A 22,378-nucleotide genomic window follows, 5' to 3' on the forward strand; every position below is an offset into this window, starting at 1 on the left:
AGTATCTAGTGAGTGCCACTGCTGCATTTGTTCACCCTTGGTCCCTTCATTTCTGTACCCCTGCTTGGCCTCTTTTTTAGCTTTCTGTAGACCACAATCAATGGAGGCTGTGGGAAGGCCCCAGAGAGTTCAGGTAGCATACTCCTATCCCTATGCCTGATGCTTGGCATGTAGGAACTTCCAGAAAATAAAGGCTCCCTTCAGGTAGTTCACAGGACTTACAATGCCTTTGTACATGAGTGCTCACTTTTAAAATTCTTGAGAGGCTCTCCAGATGTCTAGTGACCACCACTGCTGAAGCACTGATGTTGGACATGCAGTCTCAGAGGGGGGAAAAAATCTATTTACTAATTTTGCCTGGACACAATAGGATCTTCCTTTTGCTGAATTGTTTAAATATTCTAGCCATGTGGAAGTAGTTTCTAGTGGCTGAGTTGGACAGGCCTATCCTTACTGATAATAAAATAGCCAGAGATTCTAATCTAGTATCCAAAAATCTCTTGATGCCTATGGGGAGGACTCAAAGAATCTATGAGCTTGGATGTGAATTCAATAACCTCTAAATAAAGTTGGGAATCTTCTCTTGCTATGAACAGATATTCCCTCAATATAAATCTCCTACATTACAATTAGCCACAACTATGACTATTGTGAAGAGGAATTTTAGTCATTTTAGTGTCTTACATTTGCTTCTTATTTCTCAGGATATCATTATTTGACTTCACAGGAGTTATGTACTAGATATTCTTATTTGATGTGTTAATGAAGAAGCACGTATATTATTATGATACTACACATTTGTCTTACAAAGTATTTCAACAATTAAGATAGCTAAGAAGGGGCCTGCAGGCCTCAACAGGTTGCAAAGAGTATATGGTACAAATAAAAGATTAAGATGTTCTAATTTACCACATTTTCTTGCACATCATGAATGAACTGATGTCTGAGCACCATTTGTGGATAGATAATCTCTGCCAAAAGAAAAGAATATGTTTTCTCTGCCTCTGGGCACTCTTGGGGTTGTGTAGGGATCTTGGCATTATGAAGATGATAATAGTAATAACATTAATGTGAATAAGAGCTAACCTTTGTTGTGTGCCTGCTATAGGCAAGCTGGTTATAGACATAATCTATGTTGTATTTTGTTTTATCCTCTGAATCACCTGAGAAGGTAGACAATAGGCCATTCAGAGACAGGAAAGACCTCCCATTCCCAATGGGGTATGATACAGTTTTGGTTGGGGTAAAGGCAGTTGTGAATCAAGCCCCCTAGAATAGACTAACCAATATCCTGGGTTTGCATCCTGTGTAGTTACATAGGTCCTGTGTTTAGAAAGACTCTTATTTGGTGCTCTGCGCTGCTGTTGCTGCCTTGAAATTCTTAGTAAGTTTCAAGCCAGGGGCACTGCATTTTCTTTTTACATGAGCCTCAAATTACAAAACCTGTTCTGTTGTTGGATGTGGTGACATGGTTTGTATGTACAAACAATTCCGTGGTGTTGAGGAGGCTGGAAAGCTACTGCAGACAGAAGAGACCCCCTTGCATACTCTTGCCTTGCCTCTCTAATCAACCCTGAGAAGAAGGCTGAGGTCTCTTAAGAATGGAGGATATAGTTTTTGAGCTTGTGAAGTGTTTAGTTTTGTTTGAACTTTCAAGGTTTCCTCTGAAATAATTGAGGGACTGGTCAAACCATCAGTGAAGGAATTTTAATTCCTTGGAAACTAGGGAGTTGCTCGCCTTTCAGATGGGTTTTCTTGTTCTATTTTCCAGAGAGTTAGCCACAGAAACCTGTGAGTTAGGAGAAGCAGAACAAAATCTGTTCAAGAAGGGAAAAGAAAACCTGGCGTAGGAGAATGTATGTTCTTAGGAAGATACTGAAACAACAAGAGCCCCAAATTTTTACTGTTGTCATTTAATGATTTTCTAAACAAAGAAAACTCTTTTTTTTTTTTTTTAAAGGTGGAGGTTCTCTTACATGTGAGGAAATCCAGATGTTTTTCGCTTTTCAAGGTGGAAGGATGAAAATGAAATAAATCTCATGAGGTTCACCCATATTTTAGGACTAAGTTTGTACAGTCATTTGCAAGATTTCCAGCAGGGTGGTAGACACAGTAATGACAGTGTCTCTCTCTGTGTGTGCGTGTGTGTGTGCGTGTGTGTGTGTGTGTGTGTGTGTGTGTGTGTACTTCACTGGATTTCTTTGAACTTCAGGACCCCTGAATAAAGCATCTTGGCCCTTCCTCCTCACCATAGTGCTCCCAGCACAAACAGGTCTGCCCTCAGGACCTGCATGATGGCTCAGATACCAGGTATTCCTCCAAGGAAGCCATAATTTCCCTTTAATTTTCTAGCCATAGTTCTTGTTGTTATTACTGCTCTTTTATCAGAGTTATTAAGTGTGAGACTGCTTCAGGTAGCCACTTTAGCCCCTGAGTCAATCCAGAGCTTCTAGCAGGAAGCCAGATTGAAGGGTTTTATTTTATTTTTTTGTTTCTTCTTTTTTTCTTCTGTTGTTGGGTTTGCTTTGTTTTGCTTTGTTTTGGCGCTGGGCATGGATTCAGGGCCTCATGCCTGGTAAGCACAGCTTTTACCACCCAGCCACATTCCCAGCTTCCCTGAATTCAAGGTTTGGATTGGATCAGGTCGTGAATTGGTACAATGAAGATCTTTCAGATTAAGGTACAAGGTGTGTGTGTGTGTGTGTGTGTGTGTGTGTGTGTGTGTGTGTGTCGATATACACCCTACTCCTGTTAAAAAGAGAAGGTAAGGGAGCTGTTCTTAAAGAATTCTGACATCCCTCTCCTCTTTAGAAATACAAGAATCTATTTTGGAAGTACCAAGAATTGCATTATCTTTCATTCTTTTTCTTATTTTATTTTATTTTTTTAAAGTTAAGATTATGTTTTTAATTTTTTTCTTATTTATTGTCAAAGTGATGTACAGAGAGGTTACAGTTTCATACGTTAGGCATTGGATACATTCCTTGTACTGTTTGTTATCTCCTCCCTCATTCCCCCCTTCCCTCTTCCCTTTCATTCCTTCTCTATAACACATTTATTAATAATTTTTCCAACTTTAGTTACTAGGTTCCTGTCTCCAGATAAGTTGTTTAATTTCTCTGTGCCTCCTCATCTGTAAAATGGTGTGTGTGTGTGTGTGTGTGTGTGTGTGTGTGTGTGTGTGTGTGTGTGTGATATTATTTCTGAGGCTTGGGGTTCTTGTGAGATTTAATGACATAATTTGTGTGAAGCCTAGCTCCATTCACAGCACACAGTAAACACGTAAATATGAACTATCCTCGCCGTCATCGTTTTTGTTTGTAATTATTCAGTCAGTGAAATACCAAACTGATGGCTGTAGATCTCTCCGTGGCTAGAGAATCTTGGTGTTTTCCTGGTAGGAAACTTGACTCTCAAAATGGTCAAACCATTGTCCTTGTCCATCTCCACTGCTCCCCGGCTCCAGTCCCCACCCCTTTCCTCCCTCCACCCTTCTTGCATTCCTGCGCGGTTGATCTTATTTATTTTTCAGTCCACTAAGGGTGTTGTTAAATCTTTTCTTTTTCTGCTGCCTGATTTGGTTCGAGGCAATCCACTCCCTGCCCTGCTCATGACAAGAATGCTTGGGAGTGCTCAGCCAGCCATGTCCCTCCCCTGTCAGATCACCCTGTTCTTAATGCTCTTGGTGAAGCCAAGTTCCCCAGCCCTTCCCCACTGTCCTGCCCCACCATTAAATCAGTGGCCTGGTGGTAATGGGACCCACGGCTGAAAGACCAGGGGCACACCCGAGGCTTTGGAGGGGAAGGGAGGGGAGGGAGGGAAACATGGCCTGTTGTCTCTATTCATTTTTCTTCAGCCCCAAAAGATATTAAAAAGCTTCCTCGGAATGATGCCACTGACTAATCGGTGTTGTTCATGATCTCCACCTGGGTGATTTGTTTAGCAGTCTATGGCCCTTTTTGGTTGCAGTGCATCATGTGATATTAACACACTAATAATGGAAGCAACATGGTGCTTGGATTAGGGTAGGACTCATGCGTCCAGCTTCTCAGACCTTCTCTACAAAAAACCCAACACCTCAGTTCCCTTGGCAGACGGAACCCAAGTGACTCTCTGTAGCTCACCTTTGAGGTAGGTTTGGTGGGCTTCATTTACAAAATGGGAGTGTCATGGTCCAAGGACTAGAGGAAGTTTTCTTCAAGTATAGCTCTTTGCCCAGAGCTGGATGTTAGGATGTCCATACGACAGGCTAGTCTGCAACTCTGGGGGGTGTTGAGCCTCTGCTTTAGGAGGTAGCCCATAGACCACACCTACTTGCCGAAACACTAGATTTCTGAAGTCACCTCTTGGGAAGAGTGTGGTTTGAGTTTCAGCCACCTCCCGTTGGCCCCATCTCTTCTTAATCTGATTCCTGATCTGAACCTGGGCAGGCTGGAGGCTGGCCATATCTCTGTCCAGACCTTGGCTACCCCTCAGTGCCCTTGTAGAGGCAGCCAATGGAAAAGTACAAGGTCTTCTGGCTTTTTGGCCGACCGGCTCTCACTGGCCTATTCCATACCTTCTTCTTTTCAGAGAGTGTGGGAGGATAATATCTGAACTGAAAATGCAGGTTTTTCTTTGGTTTTTATAGGAAAAACAAATTGGCATGAATGCTCAGTCAAACCAGCTCAGGCTGCTTGGGCACATGCCTTTCTTTCTTTTTTTTTTTTCTGTTTATTTTCCAACAAATCAATGCTTAACTGCGTTGTTATCGGAGCAGAGCAACAGGTGCAAGAAAATAACTCTGCTGCCAACTCAAATGAAAAGGAAGGGTTTATCCCCTCTGGGAGGCATTCAGGAGATAACAGAAGCCCCTGCCAACAACTGAATTAACAGATCTGTTTACGGTGGGTTTTATGTTAACAACCTGCTCCTAACCCTCTAACACATAAACACACCATTGTCTTGGGACTAGACTTTCAGCCATCCAGACAACCAACTGCTTTATTCTGCTCTGAGTAGAGATTGGTTTTGGCTGAGAATGCTCTACAAATTCAAAGGCATTATCCTGTCTGCCAAGTGCATGTCCTGGAGGGGGTTTTCTGTGAACACAAGGGTAGGGGCTTGTTGCAGACAAGAGGATGGATTCTATGTGTGTGTTGGGTGTTGGGTAGGGTGTGTGTGTGCGCGCGCGCGTACATGCATGTGTGTGCATGTGCATGTGTGATGGCGCTGAGGCTTGAACTCAGAGCCTCTTGCTCTCTGGCTTGGCTTTTTAGCTCAAAACTGGTCAGCTCTACCACTTGAGCCACAGCTCCACTTCTGGCTTTTTCATCATTAATTGGAGATGAGAGTCTCGTGGACTTTTCTGCCCAGGCTCACTTTGAGCTGTAGTCCTCAGATCTCAGCCTTCTGAGTAGATAGGATTAAAGTGTGGCCCACAAGTCCATGACTGGGTTCTACTGCTGAATCTAGTGGAAATTCTTTTCACAGATGGCTACCCCCAAATGCCAGGACAATTGCCTGGCTCTCTCTGCTCTTGCTCCATTTCACTGCCAAGGAGGTGGAGAATGAGCTCATCAGACTTTGGAAAGAGCTGCTATTGTTTTGGTAGTGTATCCTAGCTAAGAGTCCAACAGGGCAGCGCAGTGTCTGTGTTTTTTACAGAACTGTGTCTCTAGCACCTAGTATGGTGCTGAACATCTAATAAACATTATATATGTATATGTGTATATACTATATATTATACAATATATTATATTTGTATTATACATGAAAATTTGTAAGGACGAATCAATGTTTGTATTATTTGGAAAAGTGATTCTTGGCAATATTTTCTGTCTGCAGAAGGCTGAAGCATTAATTTTGTTGGGCAAGAATGGCTAACAGTAGGTGGTTAAATAAGCTTCTGAAAGGTTAATGTTGGGGTAGGATGGAATTGGTAGTTCTCTCAATGGAATAACCATCATAGAGACCCTCTGTAGATGGGATAGGCAAATTGTTCAGCTTTCAGAAATGCCTACTTGTCAGCAACTGAATGCTGTAGAATGTGACAACTTGGGGATATTGAGGATCCAGAACTGTTTTATTTCCCACTGACAATAATGGGTTCTCCACAGGCAGATTGGAACTTGACCTTTTCTACTTGAATCTTTCATGTCTGACTCTACCACATTGTTCTTTCTTGTGTTTATGGACATTTTTTCTTCAGGGCTGACATCTCTTGGTGTTAGTTAGTTAGGAAATTGAAGGAAACAGGTAAATAAACAAACCAGCCTCAACTGTGGAAGGATATAGAATCAAAAGGAGGTGCCTAGTGATGATTCTTATGCTGAATGTGGTTGGTACCCATAGTGGTCCATAGACAAAACCCTGAGAAGTGCATGGTCTCAAAAGTCAAGAAGGCATCCTGGATATTGTGGTTCCCGTCTCTGGGACTTAATGAAGCTTACAAAAACCCCTAGAGGTAATGAGAAATAAAAGAATATATATTTGGGGGTGGTGGTGGTAGTACTGGTGGTTGAAGTTAGAGCCTCACACTTGCTAGATTGGTGCTCTACTAGTTGAGGCATGTCTCCAGTATTTTTTGCTTTAGTTGTTTGGGGATAGGGTTTCTCATTTTTATTTAACCCAGACTGGACCTAGCTCCTCCCTTTTACATTTCCCATATAGCTAGGATGACAAATGTGCACCATTATGTCCAGCTATCAGTTGAGGTGGGATCTCTCCAACGTTTTGCTGGGCCAGCCACCCTCCCATTCTCTGCTTCCTGAGTATCTGGGGTTACAAGTGTGAGCCAGAGCTCTCAGCCTCCATGCGTTCTTCACTATATCATATAGTTACTTGGTTTTAGAATAGAGAAAGGTATGGAGAGTGGCAGTTCTTGGAAAGAAAAAGTTCTATCCAGGACAATTCCTATTTCAGCGGACACTAGATAGGAATAGTAATGCCCTTCCTGTTTTCAGTGTAAGAGCAAAAGGAGACGTCTAAGCCAGTCAAGAGAACAAGAATGTTTTCTCAGACCTTCTTTCCTAGAAAAGAATAAACTGTTGTGCCCTAACCCTAACCCCACCACACAAATTTTCTTTAAATTCTAATCTAAACATAAGTGCCAGTGAATTTCCTGATGATCCATAATCTCAATAGATCTTTGGGTTCCATGGATTATCTTGAGGCCCACAGAATATAAGCAGAACACAAAGTGGATGTGTAGTTTTGGTACACAGAAAGTGCCATCATTTCTACTAAGGTTTGAAGAAACCATGACCTTTAATGATTCAAAGCTTATCCTAGACTTGATTGGATCAATGTTGAGATTGACAAAGGCCGAGCAGGTTACTTAAGGCAATCTCATCTTTCCATCAACTTTGGTGCCTGCCACTGTCAGTATGTGCCATCTTGTCTCAGTCTGGCACCAAGGATGATAAAGATCAGCATGATATGTATATTTCCTAATGACTTACAGTCAATAAAATATACTTATAATGGGACCAGACTTGTTCTTTCATTATAGCATTATGAGCCATGAAAACACTTGAAACCCTAGGAATAAGACTTCAGATGTGGCCCCCAGGAACATGAAATGCCTGTTTCAAGCACAGTGTGAAGGTATGAAATTCCCTATGATGTAATCCTAAGAGGATCAAATACATTCCCCACGCTTGATTCACATTTTGATTCATGGGTAAATACACAAATTATTGTCTATATTCTATAAAACTACATTTCACACATATGTGGATTTTCTTTATTTCTTCTTTTTTCCTGGATGGGGGGGGGTAGTCCTTTGACATGACAGTCATCCTGGAGCAGGAAGTCAGTGAGTTGTTGTGACATCCTTAGGGCAAACACCCTGAATCCGTGGATTCACCTGCTGGTAACTTTGCTTAAAGACTGACATGGGTCTGGATGTCATCACAAAAGTAATCATTTGAAAGATCTAATTGCTCTTCTGGCTTAAGGGGTGAAAATGTCCTGTGGCAGCTAGTTCTGTGGCAGTTTGGGGATGATGTGGCAGACCAAACAAGGGAGCAGGGAGAAAAGCACACCATGACCTTGACTCTTATTCCCCCAGGGCTGGGGACAGGGAATAAAGATGCCAGCCTTGCTGAACTTTCCAGTGAACCATCAGTCTTGTGACAAGAGCAAACTATACTCTTTGGCCAAAGATCTGATTTGGGAAAAGCACAAATAATGATGGGCCAGTGTGTTCCCAAGTTTAAAGTGAAAATAACTTGAGTCATAGGCAAGCGTTCACCTTATATAGGTATCTAAGATGTGTGTATGTTTGTATACAAGCTTGATAAGGCAGCAAATGACATAGTGTGATGCTGTGACCGGGCATGGGAGATGGAATAAGGGGACATTGACGCTGAGGGGACTTTCTTCTCTGCAAAAACACCCTTTTCTTGGTACAGAGAGTAGCTGAGGTTTATTGGTAGACGTTCTGAGTTTGAATTCTTTTCTAGCTCCAACTTTTAAAAATTATTTAATTGTTAGAATAAAGGTGATGTACAGAGAGGTTACAGTTATATGTCATGTAAAGAGTATATTTCTTTTTAGACAATGTCACCCCATTCCCACATTCTCTCTTAGGTTTTCCCTTCCATCCCCACGCACAAGTTGTATAGTTCATTGTCTAGCACCAGTTCTGGCTAAGCTGTGTGACCTTGACCAAATTACCTAGCCTCAGTGAGCCTCAGACAGGCCATCTGTCATTATACTGACTGAGATAATGCACTTGAGAATGCATAGCACTGAGCTGGGACATTTGAAGTGTTCAATAGGCCTTCCTTGGAGAAGCATAATCATTAGTTTTACAGCTAAACAAAAGAAAGACCTGCCATCTGAGCAGGTGGGAGTGTGTTCATTCCTCTCTCCCAAAAGGTTCTCTGGAAAACTAAGAGGAACAAGAGGAGGAGGGGGAGGAGAAGGAGGAGGAGGGGAAGGAGGAGGAGGAGGAGGAGCTCTTCTTTTTCAGGAGAAATCAGTTGAGCAATTGCTTGGCTTATTAGGAGTCTAGAGACTGGGCAGAGCCTGCTGGGGTTTGAGCTGCATCATGCCAGCACTCTGCTGGAGTCCAAGGGGCATCTCTTTCCTCTCACTCTTCTGTATCTATTCGCCAACCCCCAGTCCTAAGCTTAACAGCACTTCCTGTGCAGGTGGACCTTGTGGGGAACCCCTGGGCCACTCTGCCAGGTTCTCATGAGACTTGCTGTGTTCCCTGTTGGCCTGGCAGCTGGGGAGCCTACGAATGTGAAGCCTTCTATCTCCAGTGTTTGGATGTGTGGCCTTTGGCTGTGCTCAGGAGTCTTGGGCCATGTCGAGCAGGAGAGGTGGCTTGTAGCTCCTTGGGCAAGCACTGCATTCAGAGAGGAAGAGCATGGCTTCTGTGAACAGGGCTGAGACCTCAGTTCATAGTTCAGCCATAATGGTGAATCTGTAACCGAGGCGTCCAGGATGGGGCATGGGGACCTGGAGCTGGCTTTAGGCAGCGGGAACTAGTGACCATTGCACAGGTGATAGAGGTTAGACCTGAATTAACTTGGCCTTTAATTTCATCCTTGGATGTTCAAAAGAAAAACTAGCTAGCATTTATCAAGGACTTATCAGATGTCAGAAACTTTTTCCAAGCAATTAACAGCCATCATTACATTCTAATACAAAAATGTTTTCATATCACATTGATTTTACAAGTGAGAGACAGGGTTCCAGAGATGTTAAATGACAGGTCCAGACTTGCTTCATTAGTAGATTGGTAAAGCCAGGATTTTCAAGGCACCCATGTGACTTCAAAGCTCAGGGCTCCTTGACCATTACATGTTCCCTGCCATATGCAGGCTGGCTGCACCTCAAGAGTATACCAAAGGCAGCCCATCCATCCTGCCATCACTCCAGTCATCCTCATGTCGTTATTTCTCATCATCTCATTATTTCTCACTCGATTGTCCCATGGGGACACAAGTCTGTAGAAAGAATAGAAACTTCCTGCAGTCAACTTGTCCACCAACTTAGCCACGGCACTAAAATTCCAGCACTTACCAACACCAACAATGTTACAACCCTTTCTACTTTTAAGCATAGCTCAGGAGTAAGTTAGTCCCAGAGAAACAAAGGATGCAGGTTTTCTCTCAGAGGTGAAAGCTATAACCAATTCATAAATGTACAAGTAAACACATGGGGTTGTATGTAAATACAGAAATGTATTAACCAAAATGTAGTATTGGCAGTGTAGTTTCTTAAAAAATAACTTACAGCTCAACCAAATGAATACCAGGAAACTGGTGTTTGAAAGCTGTGAGGAGGAGGTCAAGGAGAGGGGGGATAGAGGAATGAAGAGGGGGAGTAATACAGTCATAATATTCAACGCATGTCCCATGAAACTAAGAAAATTGGGGTGGGAATGGATTGAGAGGATTGGGGGAGAATTATGGAAGGGTTGACATCAATCAATATGTATTGCACTTATAAACTGATTTGTTGAATGGTAACTCCTTTGTACAACCACTTAAAAATAATAAAATCTGGGCTGGGGATATGGCCTAGTGGCAAGAGTGCTTGCCTCATATTCATGAAGCCCTGGGTTCAATTCCCCAGCACCACATATATGGAAAACGGCCAGAAGTGGTGCTGTAGCTCAAGTGGTAGAGTGTTAGCCTTGAGCAAAGAGAAGCCAGGGACAGTGCTCAGGCCCTGAGTCCAAGCCCCAGGACTGGCCAAAAATAAATAAATAAATAAATAAAAATAAAATCTAATTAAAAATAAAAAACATAGCTCTGGAGCCAGGCACTAGTGGCTCATGTGTATTCCTAGCTACTCAGGAGGCTGAGATCTGAGGATGGAGATTCAAAGAAGCAGAGCTGTGGCTCATATAGTAGAGTACCAGCCTGGAGTGGAAAAGTTAAGGGACAGTGCCCCAGATCTTGGGTTCAAGCTCCCGTACTGGGACAGAAAAAGAAAAGGTCTGGAGACAGCAAAACAAGGCCAAGCCCCAATCTCCTTCCACATCAGATATGTCTTTAAGGCTCCAATTTGGTGGTGTTCAGTGGCTGTATGTTGGGGCTTCACCTCACTCTATGTACAGCTGTTGTCAACCAGCGGATGCAATGAGTTCTTTTAGATTTAAGTCAGACCTAACTTTCCAGCCTCATTTCCTTTGCTCTAGTCCAGCTTTCGTGTGCTAGTGACATGGCTGGTCACCAGCAGGGAAGGAAACAAGCCTTAGCTTGAAGGCCTGGAAGAAGGATCCACAAGGGAGCCCACTTGATGGCTGATGCAGAAGTCACCAAAGCCCTTAGCCACTTAGGGCATGGTGGTAGGCTTCCTGTTTATCTAAAACTACCCATTGAAGCAGTGAGGGACAGAGGGTGCTATGGCACCCACCAAGACACAGGTAATGGCTACTTGACAGCTCTTCCTGCTCAAACAAGTTCCAGACAGGCCAGTCTCATGTAGCCTATTTTCTCTAAGGGAGCTAATGGTTTATCATTTGCAGGGACTACTGTCTATATATGGTAGAATAGGTTGGGACCAGAAGTGCTTCAGGTTCTGGACTGTGCTTTTTTCTTTTGGGTCACATGCTTGTGCCTTGCTCTTTAAATAATGCAAACTTCTGTCCCCTAAACAGTCATTCTGGTGCACCTCCTCTCAAGGGGATGGCATTATGAGGGAGTATGGGTTGGAGGCATAGAGCCATCTAACTCCTGATTGTTTCTCATTGAAATCTCAGTATAATTCATATTTTGTTTCCCTCTTTGGGTCTGAAATAAAGTTAGGTTTTCTCGTATGCCTGTGTTTTTGTTTTTTAAAAGTCCAAGTAATCGTCTATCCTGTATTTCCTGAGTACAAGCTATCTGAGCATAGATGGAGACAGCTCCGATCTGCATCATACTGGCCTCCCTCTTCATTGACTAGGCAACAGCTTTTGGTGTATGTGAGCCACTGTGTGGCCAGCTTAGCCCAACATGTTTAATCCTCAGCAAGCCTGTGTGGTAGGAACTCATGCATTCTGTTTCTCAGGAGAGGAAATAGCAGCTTAGAAAGGCCAAGGGACAGCCCAAGGTTGCCACACCATCAAGAGCCTGGGCTGCCTGCCTCCACAGGCTTTGCTACTAACCACTGCAATCAGCCAGGCTGAGTTTGCTGTATGAGACATTTGGGGTGGGAGGAGAACTCCTGCCATCCAATGGGAAAAAGTTGATTGATGCTGCTAAATACCCTACAATGCATAGCACAGCCCTTACTCCAAAGAATTTTACAGTCCCACCTGTACGCTGATGTTTATTGGAGCATGATTCACAGATGTAGAAACAACCAAAGTGTGGATAAAGTAATGTGGCACACACATACACACACATGCACACACACATACACAGGACATATGAAGAGTAGAATAGTAGTCACTATAGCTGAGAAAGGTAGGGAGATGGTAAATGACAGGTATTAGTATATAGTTAGATAGAGGAAATCAGTTCTGGTGTTCTAAAGTATAGCAGAGTAAACACAGTCTATGCTAATTTATTATATATCTAAATATAACTAAGAGAGAAGAGTGCAAAATTTCCCAATTTGTAGAAATGATACACTCTTTAGGTGGAAATAGTTATTATCCTGGCTTGATTCTTGCACATTGTATACATGTATAAATTCTCCTATTGTACTTCATATATATGTATAAATATCGTGTTAATTTTAAAAAATTTTAAAAAATGAATCCCAAATCAGTAGTGGGGACATTGAGAAACTGCTTTTTTGTTCTTACTCTTATTCCTTTTTCATCATCATTATTATTATTAATTATTATTATTGCAGCTGTAGGACTTGGACTCAGGGTCTGGGAGCTGTCTCTGAGCTCTTTTGCTCAAGGCTGGCGTTCTACCACTTAACTCACAGCTCTACTTCTGGCTTTTGGTAGTTAATTGGAGATAAGACTCAGCAGGACATTCCTGCCAGGCTGGTTTGAACTGTGATCCTCAGATTTCAGCTTTCTGAGTAGCTAGGTATACAGGCATATATGTGTGAGTCATTGGGGCCTGGCTTTCTCTTTTCTTTAAAAATGAAATCTTGGGGCTGGGGATATGGCCTAGTGGCAAGAGTGCTTGCCTCGTATACATGAGGCCCTGGGTTCGATTCCCCAGCACCACATATACAGAAAACGGCCAGAAGTGGTGCTGTGACTCAAGTGGCAGAGTGCTAGCCTTGAGCAAAAAGAAGCCAGGGACAGTGCTCAGGCCCTGAGTTCAAGGCCCAGGACTGGCCAAAAATAAAAAAATAAATAAAAAATAAATAAAATAAAAACGAAATCTTTTTATTGATAGAAATTGGGAGTTAATGTTAAATTCTTGCACTTGCTCTGTAGGCGCTATACCACTTAAGTTATACTTCCAGCCTCTATTTTTGCTTTGGTTATTGTTTATAGATGGTCTCACTTTATGCCCTGGCAGATATGGGCTGCAATGGTGGTAACAGGCAGGCCACTGAGCCCAGCCATTGTGCTTTCCACATAGCTGGGATTATAGACACATACCACTGTGCCAGCCATTGAGTGAGGTAGTCTTTCAAACTTTTATACTCAGGATGGCCTTGAACCACAATACCATACCCCCTCTCCAACTCTTGAGTAGTTAGGATTACAGGATTGAGCACCAAGTCCAGGTGAGAAACTGCTTTTACCTACCTGGCATTTCCCCAGCTCTCAGATTTTGCTCAGAGCTGAGGAACTGAGGATAGAAGAAGAGAATCCTTTCCCCAGTATATTTGATACATGCAAAGTGTGTTCCTTACTCAGGCTTTGAAGAACAAGGCCTGAAAGAAACAAAAAGGTGTTAGTAAAACATCTAGAGAATGACTACTTACATCAAGGAAAGGAAAGTGACTTCCTTTATTGAGGGTATGTGTGCCAGGTGCTGATAGATACTTTTTTTTTTTTTTTTTTGGCCAGTCCTGGGCCTTGGACTCCGGGCCTGAGCACTGTCCCTGGCTTCTTCCCGCTCAAGGCTAGCACTCCGCCACTTGAGCCACAGCGCCGCTTCTGGCCGTTTTCTGTATATGTGGTGCTGGGGAATCGAACCTAGGGCCTCGTGTATCCGAGGCAGGCACTCTTGCCACTAGGCTATATCCCCAGCCCTGATAGATACTTTTAAAACCTAATGTATTATTTATCCTTCAAAGCAGCCCTTGGGCTGAGAGGAAATCAGCCTCCTCCTTGCCCACCATCTCAACAATGCCTGTCAGATTCCAAAATCGACTTCATGTAGTGGACAACTTTTTTTTTTTTCCCTTCTTCGGAAAAGCTACACTGAAGGTAAAGTAGGGAGCTGAAAACAGAGCATTAAATAATCCTTCTTTTTAATTAAAAGGGTTGCTTTTTTATATATCCCATAAAGCAATCACCATACCATGGAAAGTCTCTATTAGTGTAAGGGGGTTGTGGGTGTGTTGGTCAGAAGAAGGTTGTTTTACAGTTCTCAGGGTAGATTTATGATCCATTATCTCATTTACTCTCCTCAACTGTCCTGAGAGGCTGTTGGAGGATAAATGTCTCCCCTGTTCCCCAATTTGTATCTGAACTGAGGCCCCAGAGGGAGTGGGACTTGGCCAAAGAATTTGGCTCTCCTAGCCCATCCTAGGACATATCCCGATGAAGCCCTGTGGGTCCCTGTGGGTCCCCGTGGGTCCCTATGAGTCCCAGCCTCCACCTTCTGTGTTCACAAGCCTAGGGGAGCTCATGAACTCTTACTCACTGAGGATTAAGCCACATAAACTCTTTTATGAGTGGTAACCATTTAATTGGCCTTGTAAAAAGGGCCCCTCACCACACAGGCAGCTTTCCCCTGGAAAAGGGGGGTGCTGTCAAGAAGCAATGCTGGGGAGAGGGTTGGAGAAGGGGACAACCCTGAATTCCTGAAGTCTGCTCTGTGAGTGGGGGAATAGTTCTGGATGCTTCTAGACTGTTATGGGAAGAAAGGCTGCCTCTCCTGAGGAAAGGGGCTTGTGAATACTGCGCTTTGGCCTGAGACACTTAGAGATCTCTTTTTAAGAGTATTATTATTGCCTGTTATGTTCTCCACATACACAATCTCCTGCGGGCCTGCAAATGCTTTGAGTCCAGTGGTGTTCCCATTTTTTTTCCTTGGTGGGGGAAGTGGGGACCTGAAAGGTTTTGGCTGGGCAGATTTGGAATCCAACGCCATCTCCGTGAAGCAGGGGAGGAGGGATAGGAACCAATTCTGACATGCAGGGAATGAGTGCCTGCCTTCTGTGAGGAAGTGGCTCCAGTTTGGGCAAGGACAGTTTTTGCTCCCACTGAAAAAGCCACGTTGCAACAGTCCAGAAGACAAATCCTTGTAAAAAATTTTTTTTTAGAGATGCCTTTCCCCACCTGTCCTCCTGGAGCCTGGAGGATTGGCCAGTCCCTTCCTATTAACAGGCTGGGCTCTGAGTTTCAGCTCTTTCAGGGTTAAACAGTAACCTTTCCACTGCTTGTGGTGGAGCAAATACTAGCCAGGAAGGAACCCAGCCTTGGGCAAACAAGGGACTGGGCCTTCTCTCCCTCCTTCACCCTCCCCTTCTGGAGACTCCAAGCTTTCCTTTGGCCTTGAAGTCCCCAGGCTGATTTCTTAGCTCCAGGGCATTCATCTAGAAAGCTGATAGGGAACATGCCTACTTATTATATTTTTTTAAAAGGGAATTTTCACCTGAGATGGATTTTTTTTTTCTTCTCTGAGGGTGAGAATCACAGAAATTTCCAAAAAGGAACTCAAGAATCATTTTTCAGGAGGGAAGGCTGGGAGTTGAGTGTTGTTTCTGGTCAGGCTATCCAGTCAGGTAGTGACTTTCTTCATGTCACACCTGTCCTACTTAATTATGACCTACTCTGTACCAAATTCATTTGGTCTCCAATCCATGATGACCAGGCTCCAGGTGATCATCAGCACTTGGCATAGAAGGAAATGAGTTCAAGTAACCTTGGTGGCTTAGTAGCAACTTTGGCTAGTAAGTAGGAGAGCTTGGAGTAGACCTGGACTCTTCTAGTTTCAAATTTCTCCTAATAGATATACCAGGACCCCAAACCCTACTCTTCCATTTCCCCACCCAGGGAGCCATTCCTGGTTACAAGGGCCCCCATTCCTACCTGATCTTTCCTTCTCCACCTTCCACTTAGGCTGGATTTAAGCCTAATTATTTACCAAACAACAATGATGACCATACTATTCATCATGAAGGTTCGTGTCTAGCCTGGTTCAACCCTTAATCACTGCTCTATGCCTAAACAGTGCCCAGCCCTTCATTGGGCTGATGGATATTTGTTGAATAAGTCAGTATAGGGTTCATCTTCTCCCCCTCCAGTCCAACACAGAATCAGAGGGGTAGAAGCTGAGCTGGTGGGATTAGGGGTGGTAGGGTGGAGTAGGGTTGATATGGAATAAGCTTAGGGGGACAATTCCAATTGGTGATCATTGGTGACACCTGAACATGTAAAAATTTCCGCAAACAGGCAGAAAAATTTCCATGATCTGTAGCTATTGACTTCTGTCCCCACCTCAGCATTTTATAAAGAGCGAATGACTTTTACAGCCTCAGGGAAATTCTCACTAAGCTTCTAGAGAAAGCTTACCTTTCCTTTGAATGGGTGTAGATAACCCTGAGGCCCAGATCAGAAATGTGGAGGGTGCCCAGTTTGGGGGCAGGCAAATCATACCTGTTAGATCAATGAAGGGAACATTTCTAAAGTATATAAAAAAATTCCACCTTGTTGGAACATTCCAAACATATGCATGAGGAAAGCTCTTCTGAATCCTTTAACAGAGAAACTGAGCCTATAGATCAAAGAAGTCAACTTGAGGACAGATTCAAAGCCCACTCAATTCACCAGGTCTCTCCAGGTCTATTGATTGAAGGATAAATGTTTATCATAATAGAAAGGAGAAAAGTTAGAGATTAGAAAATAAAGACAACATTTAATTTTGCCAGAAAGAGGAAGTGTCTGTTGGAGAGACCAAATAATTCCGAATCTGATCATAAAGCCAAAAATATCAAAGGAACTTTACTAAACAATGGCACAGGCTCTAGATACCCAGCCTATCCCGTCTCCAAAACTGAGGAAATGTTAGTGGAGCCCTAGGTGTGGGACCCACTGAATATATAAAAACCCAAATGTCTGATTTTGGTCTGAGTTCCCACATGGATGCTGGGTCTGAAATTTCATTGATTGAAATTTCACTTTAAATCTCTTTGGCATTTTCACTTTTGTAAGAAACTTGGATGTTGGCCAGACTTACCCTAGGAGCAGGTATTGTATTTTCCTCCTGCTTCATTCCTGATCAGAGATTATTCATTTATGAATGGGTGGCTGTAAATAATTGCCTTATGCATATGAAAATGGAACTTGGAAATTTTTAATTGCCATGAGTATTGCTTTTACTGAAAAGGCTATGGCAATGTGGAGAAGGACTCTCTCTCTCTCTCTCTCTCTGTTTTCCTCTAAATTAACTATTTAAATCGGAACTCTTCAGTGGTGTTTGTCCATACTGCACAGACTGAACCTGAACCAGCTGTTTGACCCTTTACAGATCATGATTCTGGAAGGAAGTGGTGTAATGAATCTCAACCCAGGCAACAACCTCCTTCACCAGCAGCCAGCCTGGACAGACGGCTACCCCACGTGCAATGGTAAGAGCCACACAGATGTGGGCGTCAATGCCCATGTGCAGATTTAGGTGTCACTGCCCATGTGCATCCTTCCTTGCTTTAATGCCCCTCCCAAATGAACATTCAGAAACCACAGATGCTATTTAGGTGAGGACACAGGGACCAGAGAGAATGGAGGAACTCCCCCATATTTTTGTTTGAAGTTCTGGGGACTGAATCCAAGGCTTTGCATATGCTAACACTGAGCTCTACCCTCATGCTGAAGACATATAATTCTGGTGCTGTCTGTGGCTGTACAGTGTTCTCCTGTCTCCTACTTTAATACAAGATTCTAGGTTGGCCTCTTGGTCCTAGGGGTGATAGAAGAAATTTCTAAAGGGAAGACCTCCTGTTGAAGTTTTCAGTGGTGCAGGCTGGGGAGGGCTAGGGATATAGCTTAGTAGTAGGGTGCTTGTCTGGCAGGTGAGAGGCCTTGGATTCAACCCAGTGTAGCCCTTTAAAGTTAAGGGGCCGATACTTTGGGGTGGCTGGGTAGCTTGTTGATAGGGTATTTGCTAAGCATATATAAGGATTCAATCCCAAATGCCACCAGTGAAAGAGAGAGAGAGAGATGATAGGGGAAGCCTATGTTCATGGCACAGCATGTATGTATGAGTGTGCCCCACAACACGTAAGCATGTGTGAACATGCAAGTTAAATGGACAAAAGGTAATAGCTTCAACTTTCTAGTTCGTCTTGCAGTGACCTCCATGTGTAGTGGGAGAGAAAATGAAAGGGAACCAGGTGTTGTCCTTTAGTGCTGTAGTCTGGAACATACTATGGAAAGGGGGGAGGACTTAATGGTAATTCTTAGAGAGGTGATCAATCCTTGGCTAACTGCAGAAACTGAAGGAAATGAAGTTGCTAAACCAGGGCCCCACACCCAGCTGTGAAGGCGGTCTGTGTAGGCAGACTGCCGAGTGACCAGTAGCACTGGATCTAGAAAGCTCTGGGATTTATTATGCCCCACACCTGCCACTAATCTCCCTGGCCAGAGACTGCTGCTCATTTTTTTAGTGAGTGAGCAGATTCGAAGAAGTAGGAGTGAGAGGGCAACAAGTGAGTTATATTCTCCCACAAAAGGCTGATCCATGTGGGGCCCCACCTCTCTTAGTTTGGAATCCCAGCCAAATACAACAGGAAATGTGAGCAGGAAGCCTTCTCCCATCACTTGTCCCACAAAATTGCTGCCTTTCTTGGCAGTTATGTATTTTGTTGCCGGCCTTAGGTTCCCTGTTGGCACATAGCAGGAATCTTCCAAACAGAGAAAGAGATCCTGTGGATCCAGATTTGGGGACCCTTGAAGACAGCAATCTCTTATTGTATTTGTATTTTATTTCTTAAGCTCTGGAAGCCTAGAAGACCCTTTGAGTTTTGGCAATACTGCAGGAGAAAGGAAGCACAATAATGGAGATCAGAACTTGTTGGAGTTTCTGTTTCTCCTGAAACATGGGAATCTGATGAATTCTCTGCTAGGGGAGATACCTTTCTCCAGCCAACACATTGAACAGGATGCAACTTCAGACACTTGCCTTTTTGTTAAATGAATAAGAGATGAGCAGTACTGAGGTTTGATTTTAGGACTTTATACTAGCTGGGCAGATGCTGCATCCTGTGAATTATACTCCCAAGTCCTTTTTTAAAATTTATTATTTGCTTGTTTATTTTTCAGATAGAGTATTGTAGGGTTGTTTTTTTGTTGTTGTTGTTGTTGTTTTGTCCAGTGCTGGCCGCAAACCTTAATTTTCCTATGTGTATCTCCCAAGTAGCAAAGAGGACAAGTACATGCCATCATGTGCCTGTTTGGAAACTGCCTTTACTGGAGATCATATTAAGTGAGCAGAAAAGATTATATGCCAGGCCTAATACTGGGTTATTGAAATTTATTGCTTCTTCTCGGCAAATCCAGAACTGCACTGTTGGAGCAACAAAATTATTTTAAGTTAAAAAAAGAATCATTGATTAAAGGAGCCACAAAAGTGTATCCCATGCTTTAGCAGCTGTGTTTGGGAGGAATGAAATAAATTAGAGGGGATAAAAACCTCCAGTCTAAGCTCAGTGCTTTTGTTCAGTTTGGAATAGTTCTATATAATGACGTGTCATAAATGTTTCCAATCCATGTCTCTTATCCCCACTGCTGACATACTCTTTAGGACTGAAGCTGAAAGTCCAGGGCCATGTTTGGTTGGTTATGAGGTGTTAGGAATGGCAGCTGGGACCAATGGCAGGTCCCCTGTGTACCCCAAATGCTTTTTATCTCCCGCATTGCTGCTTCTGAAAGCAGATGGTAGATTTTGAGGGAAGAGTACAAGTGGGATTGGACTAGAAAATGGGATTGGGTAGTTCTTGGACATGGAGGGCATGGCCAAAAGTGCTATGGGAATTCAGCCTTTGGGAGTTTGTGTCAACCTGCCACTTCACAGCCCAGCAGCAGAAGGATCCCAATGAAGCTTGTTAAGAAGGCAGAAACTTTGGACTTCCCCTTGGCCTGCTGAGTCCTGATGTGCATCTGAGCTTCACTCATTGGTGATTTGTGGTAACATTGAAGTTTGAGAAAGTACTGATCAGTATAACTCTGTAGGAAGTTAGGGGCAGTTTCTTTACAGGTAACTTTCCTTCTCTGGTCCACATCTTGAGTCTGTGCCATGTCCAGTGGCAGTTCCCCTGCTTCAGCTTGGTAGGGGATACAATGTACCTTGTCCTTGACCTATTCCTCGCCTTTCTTGAAAAAGAACCCTTCTCTTGAATTGTGTTTGGAAGGGACTGTAAGAACTCTCAGTTCTATAACTTAGCCCCAGGGCTGGCTCTTTCCTCCTGTCCCTACATCCATGACTTTGGGATGACAGTAATATTTTTAGTGAGTGTAAGAGATACATAGAAATACATATAGATAATTACCACACTACAGGCCCAGCAGTGTTTATTGACTTAAATGAACTTTAATTCTTCACTGGCATCTGAATTGGTAATCTCATGAATACATCTCGAGGTGCTGCCATAATCCTGTATTATTTCTTCTTGGACAAAACATCCCTTTGAATAAATACATAGTGAGTATAATAGAAGGCTTTTGAGGAAGTTTTTGTAATGGCGATATGAGGATGAGTTAGCAGGACTTAGGGATCTTTAAAGGCACGCAGAACATGATAGAAGCCATTGGGAGAAGCCCCAAGCATGCTTTCTTGGATTCATCCAAGTAAGTTAGGAGAAGTGGTGATGGCTTGATGACTTGTCCATCTTTGGAAGATAGGTAGGAATTCAACTGGACTAGGAAGTAGAATACAAACAGGGCTTAACGAGCAGCACAGATAAAAGACAAAAGTCAAATCACTTCAAGAAGTTAGCCAAGAGTCTTCAAACTTGGCTCTGCAGTTCTGTATCTTATTTGATGGATACTGGGGAAAATACTGAAGGTAATTGAGTAGGGAAGTGGTGTCCAGTTGCTATAGTAATCAGTGGGGCAGTGGGGATAGCACCATGGTTAGCTCAGGAATAATTTGGACCTCGTTAGGACATTCATTTCAGACCTCATATCAGATTGCAAATGGTCTGAGTTTGCGGTAGACACAATGTGAAACATATGAGAGTATTTGTGTTTGTTTGTGTGTATCTGTGAAAGAGACACACACACAGAGCCAGAAAAGAAGAGCTACAGGTCCTCTGTATCCCAGGATAGTGTATCTATAGATTCAATTAGCCACAAGCTCAAAAAATGTAGCAAGACAATAATGGTTGCCTGCACTTCACACGTACAGACTTTTTCTTTCATCTTCCCTTCTAAAATAACAGACATTTCCCTGGTATTGGCATTATGTTAGGATGGCAAGTCATTTAGAGATGATTTGAAGTCTATGAGAGGATCTGTACATGTACTATAAAAAACTACACTGTTTTGACAGGGGCATTGAATGGCCCCAGATATTGGTTTATAAGGATTCCTGAAAGTAATCCACCATGCTCATTGAGGGACAACTGTATTTGGGTGTAGATAAGATCACAAGTTACTGAAACAGTATCAGTGGCTTACTTTTTATACTATAGTTTGGGAGAGGGTTGTGAGCTCAGAGCACCTCTAGTCCTTATCTCATGCCCAAGGATAAATATCATGCTCAAGAGGACATGAAGATGCAGAGGTAAATGATCATCCCACTACAACTGGGGGAAAGAACCTATTTTCCAGAGCTTCCTCATGTTCTATCCCCCACAGTGACACATGCACAGATTGAGTTCCCCATGACAGCTGATACCCAGCAGTATCTCTCCACGTGTAAGATTGTGCCCAGGAGCAGCTACTCATGGGGCCACCTCCTCTTTTGCAGTTTCCAGTGGATTTTTTGGAGGCCAGTGGCATGAAATCCACCCTCAGTACTGGACCAAGTACCAGGTATGGGAGTGGCTCCAACATCTCTTGGACACCAACCAGCTGGATGCCAGCTGCATCCCCTTCCAGGAGTTTGACGTCAACGGTGAACACCTGTGCGCAATGAGCCTTCAGGAGTTCACACGGGCAGCAGGCACAGCTGGGCAGCTGCTCTACAGCAACCTTCAACATCTCAAGTGGAATGGTGAGAGGTGGCCTGGAAGTGCAGAGGCTCTGCAGTGGGAGGGGTCCTTATCAGGGAGGACAAAGGATGGCCTCACTAACAAATGACCTTTTTCCAAGACAGGGAGTAGAAGGGAAATGAGAAGATGGATCAAGGGCTAGGGTAGG

At 43.4% G+C, this 22,378-nt stretch overlaps 1 protein-coding gene across 4 annotated transcripts in view; it reads left to right on the forward strand.

Annotated features, from left to right (window-relative positions):
* Positions 1-22,378, forward strand: part of Ehf (ETS homologous factor) — a 41,642-nt gene that overhangs the window by 5,618 nt on the left and 13,646 nt on the right. For all 4 annotated transcript variants that reach the window (XM_048359807.1, XM_048359810.1, XM_048359808.1 and 1 more), the window contains exons 2-3: positions 17,550-17,649; positions 21,987-22,232. In XM_048359807.1, the coding sequence (XP_048215764.1) occupies positions 17,553-17,649; positions 21,987-22,232 (343 nt within the window). In that variant the 5' untranslated portion in view covers positions 17,550-17,552. The remainder of the gene's footprint in view (positions 1-17,549; positions 17,650-21,986; positions 22,233-22,378) is intronic.

The sequence above is a fragment of the Perognathus longimembris genome, chromosome 13 (genome assembly GCF_023159225.1).
Source record: "Perognathus longimembris pacificus isolate PPM17 chromosome 13, ASM2315922v1, whole genome shotgun sequence".
NCBI classification, from domain to species: domain Eukaryota; kingdom Metazoa; phylum Chordata; class Mammalia; order Rodentia; family Heteromyidae; genus Perognathus; species Perognathus longimembris.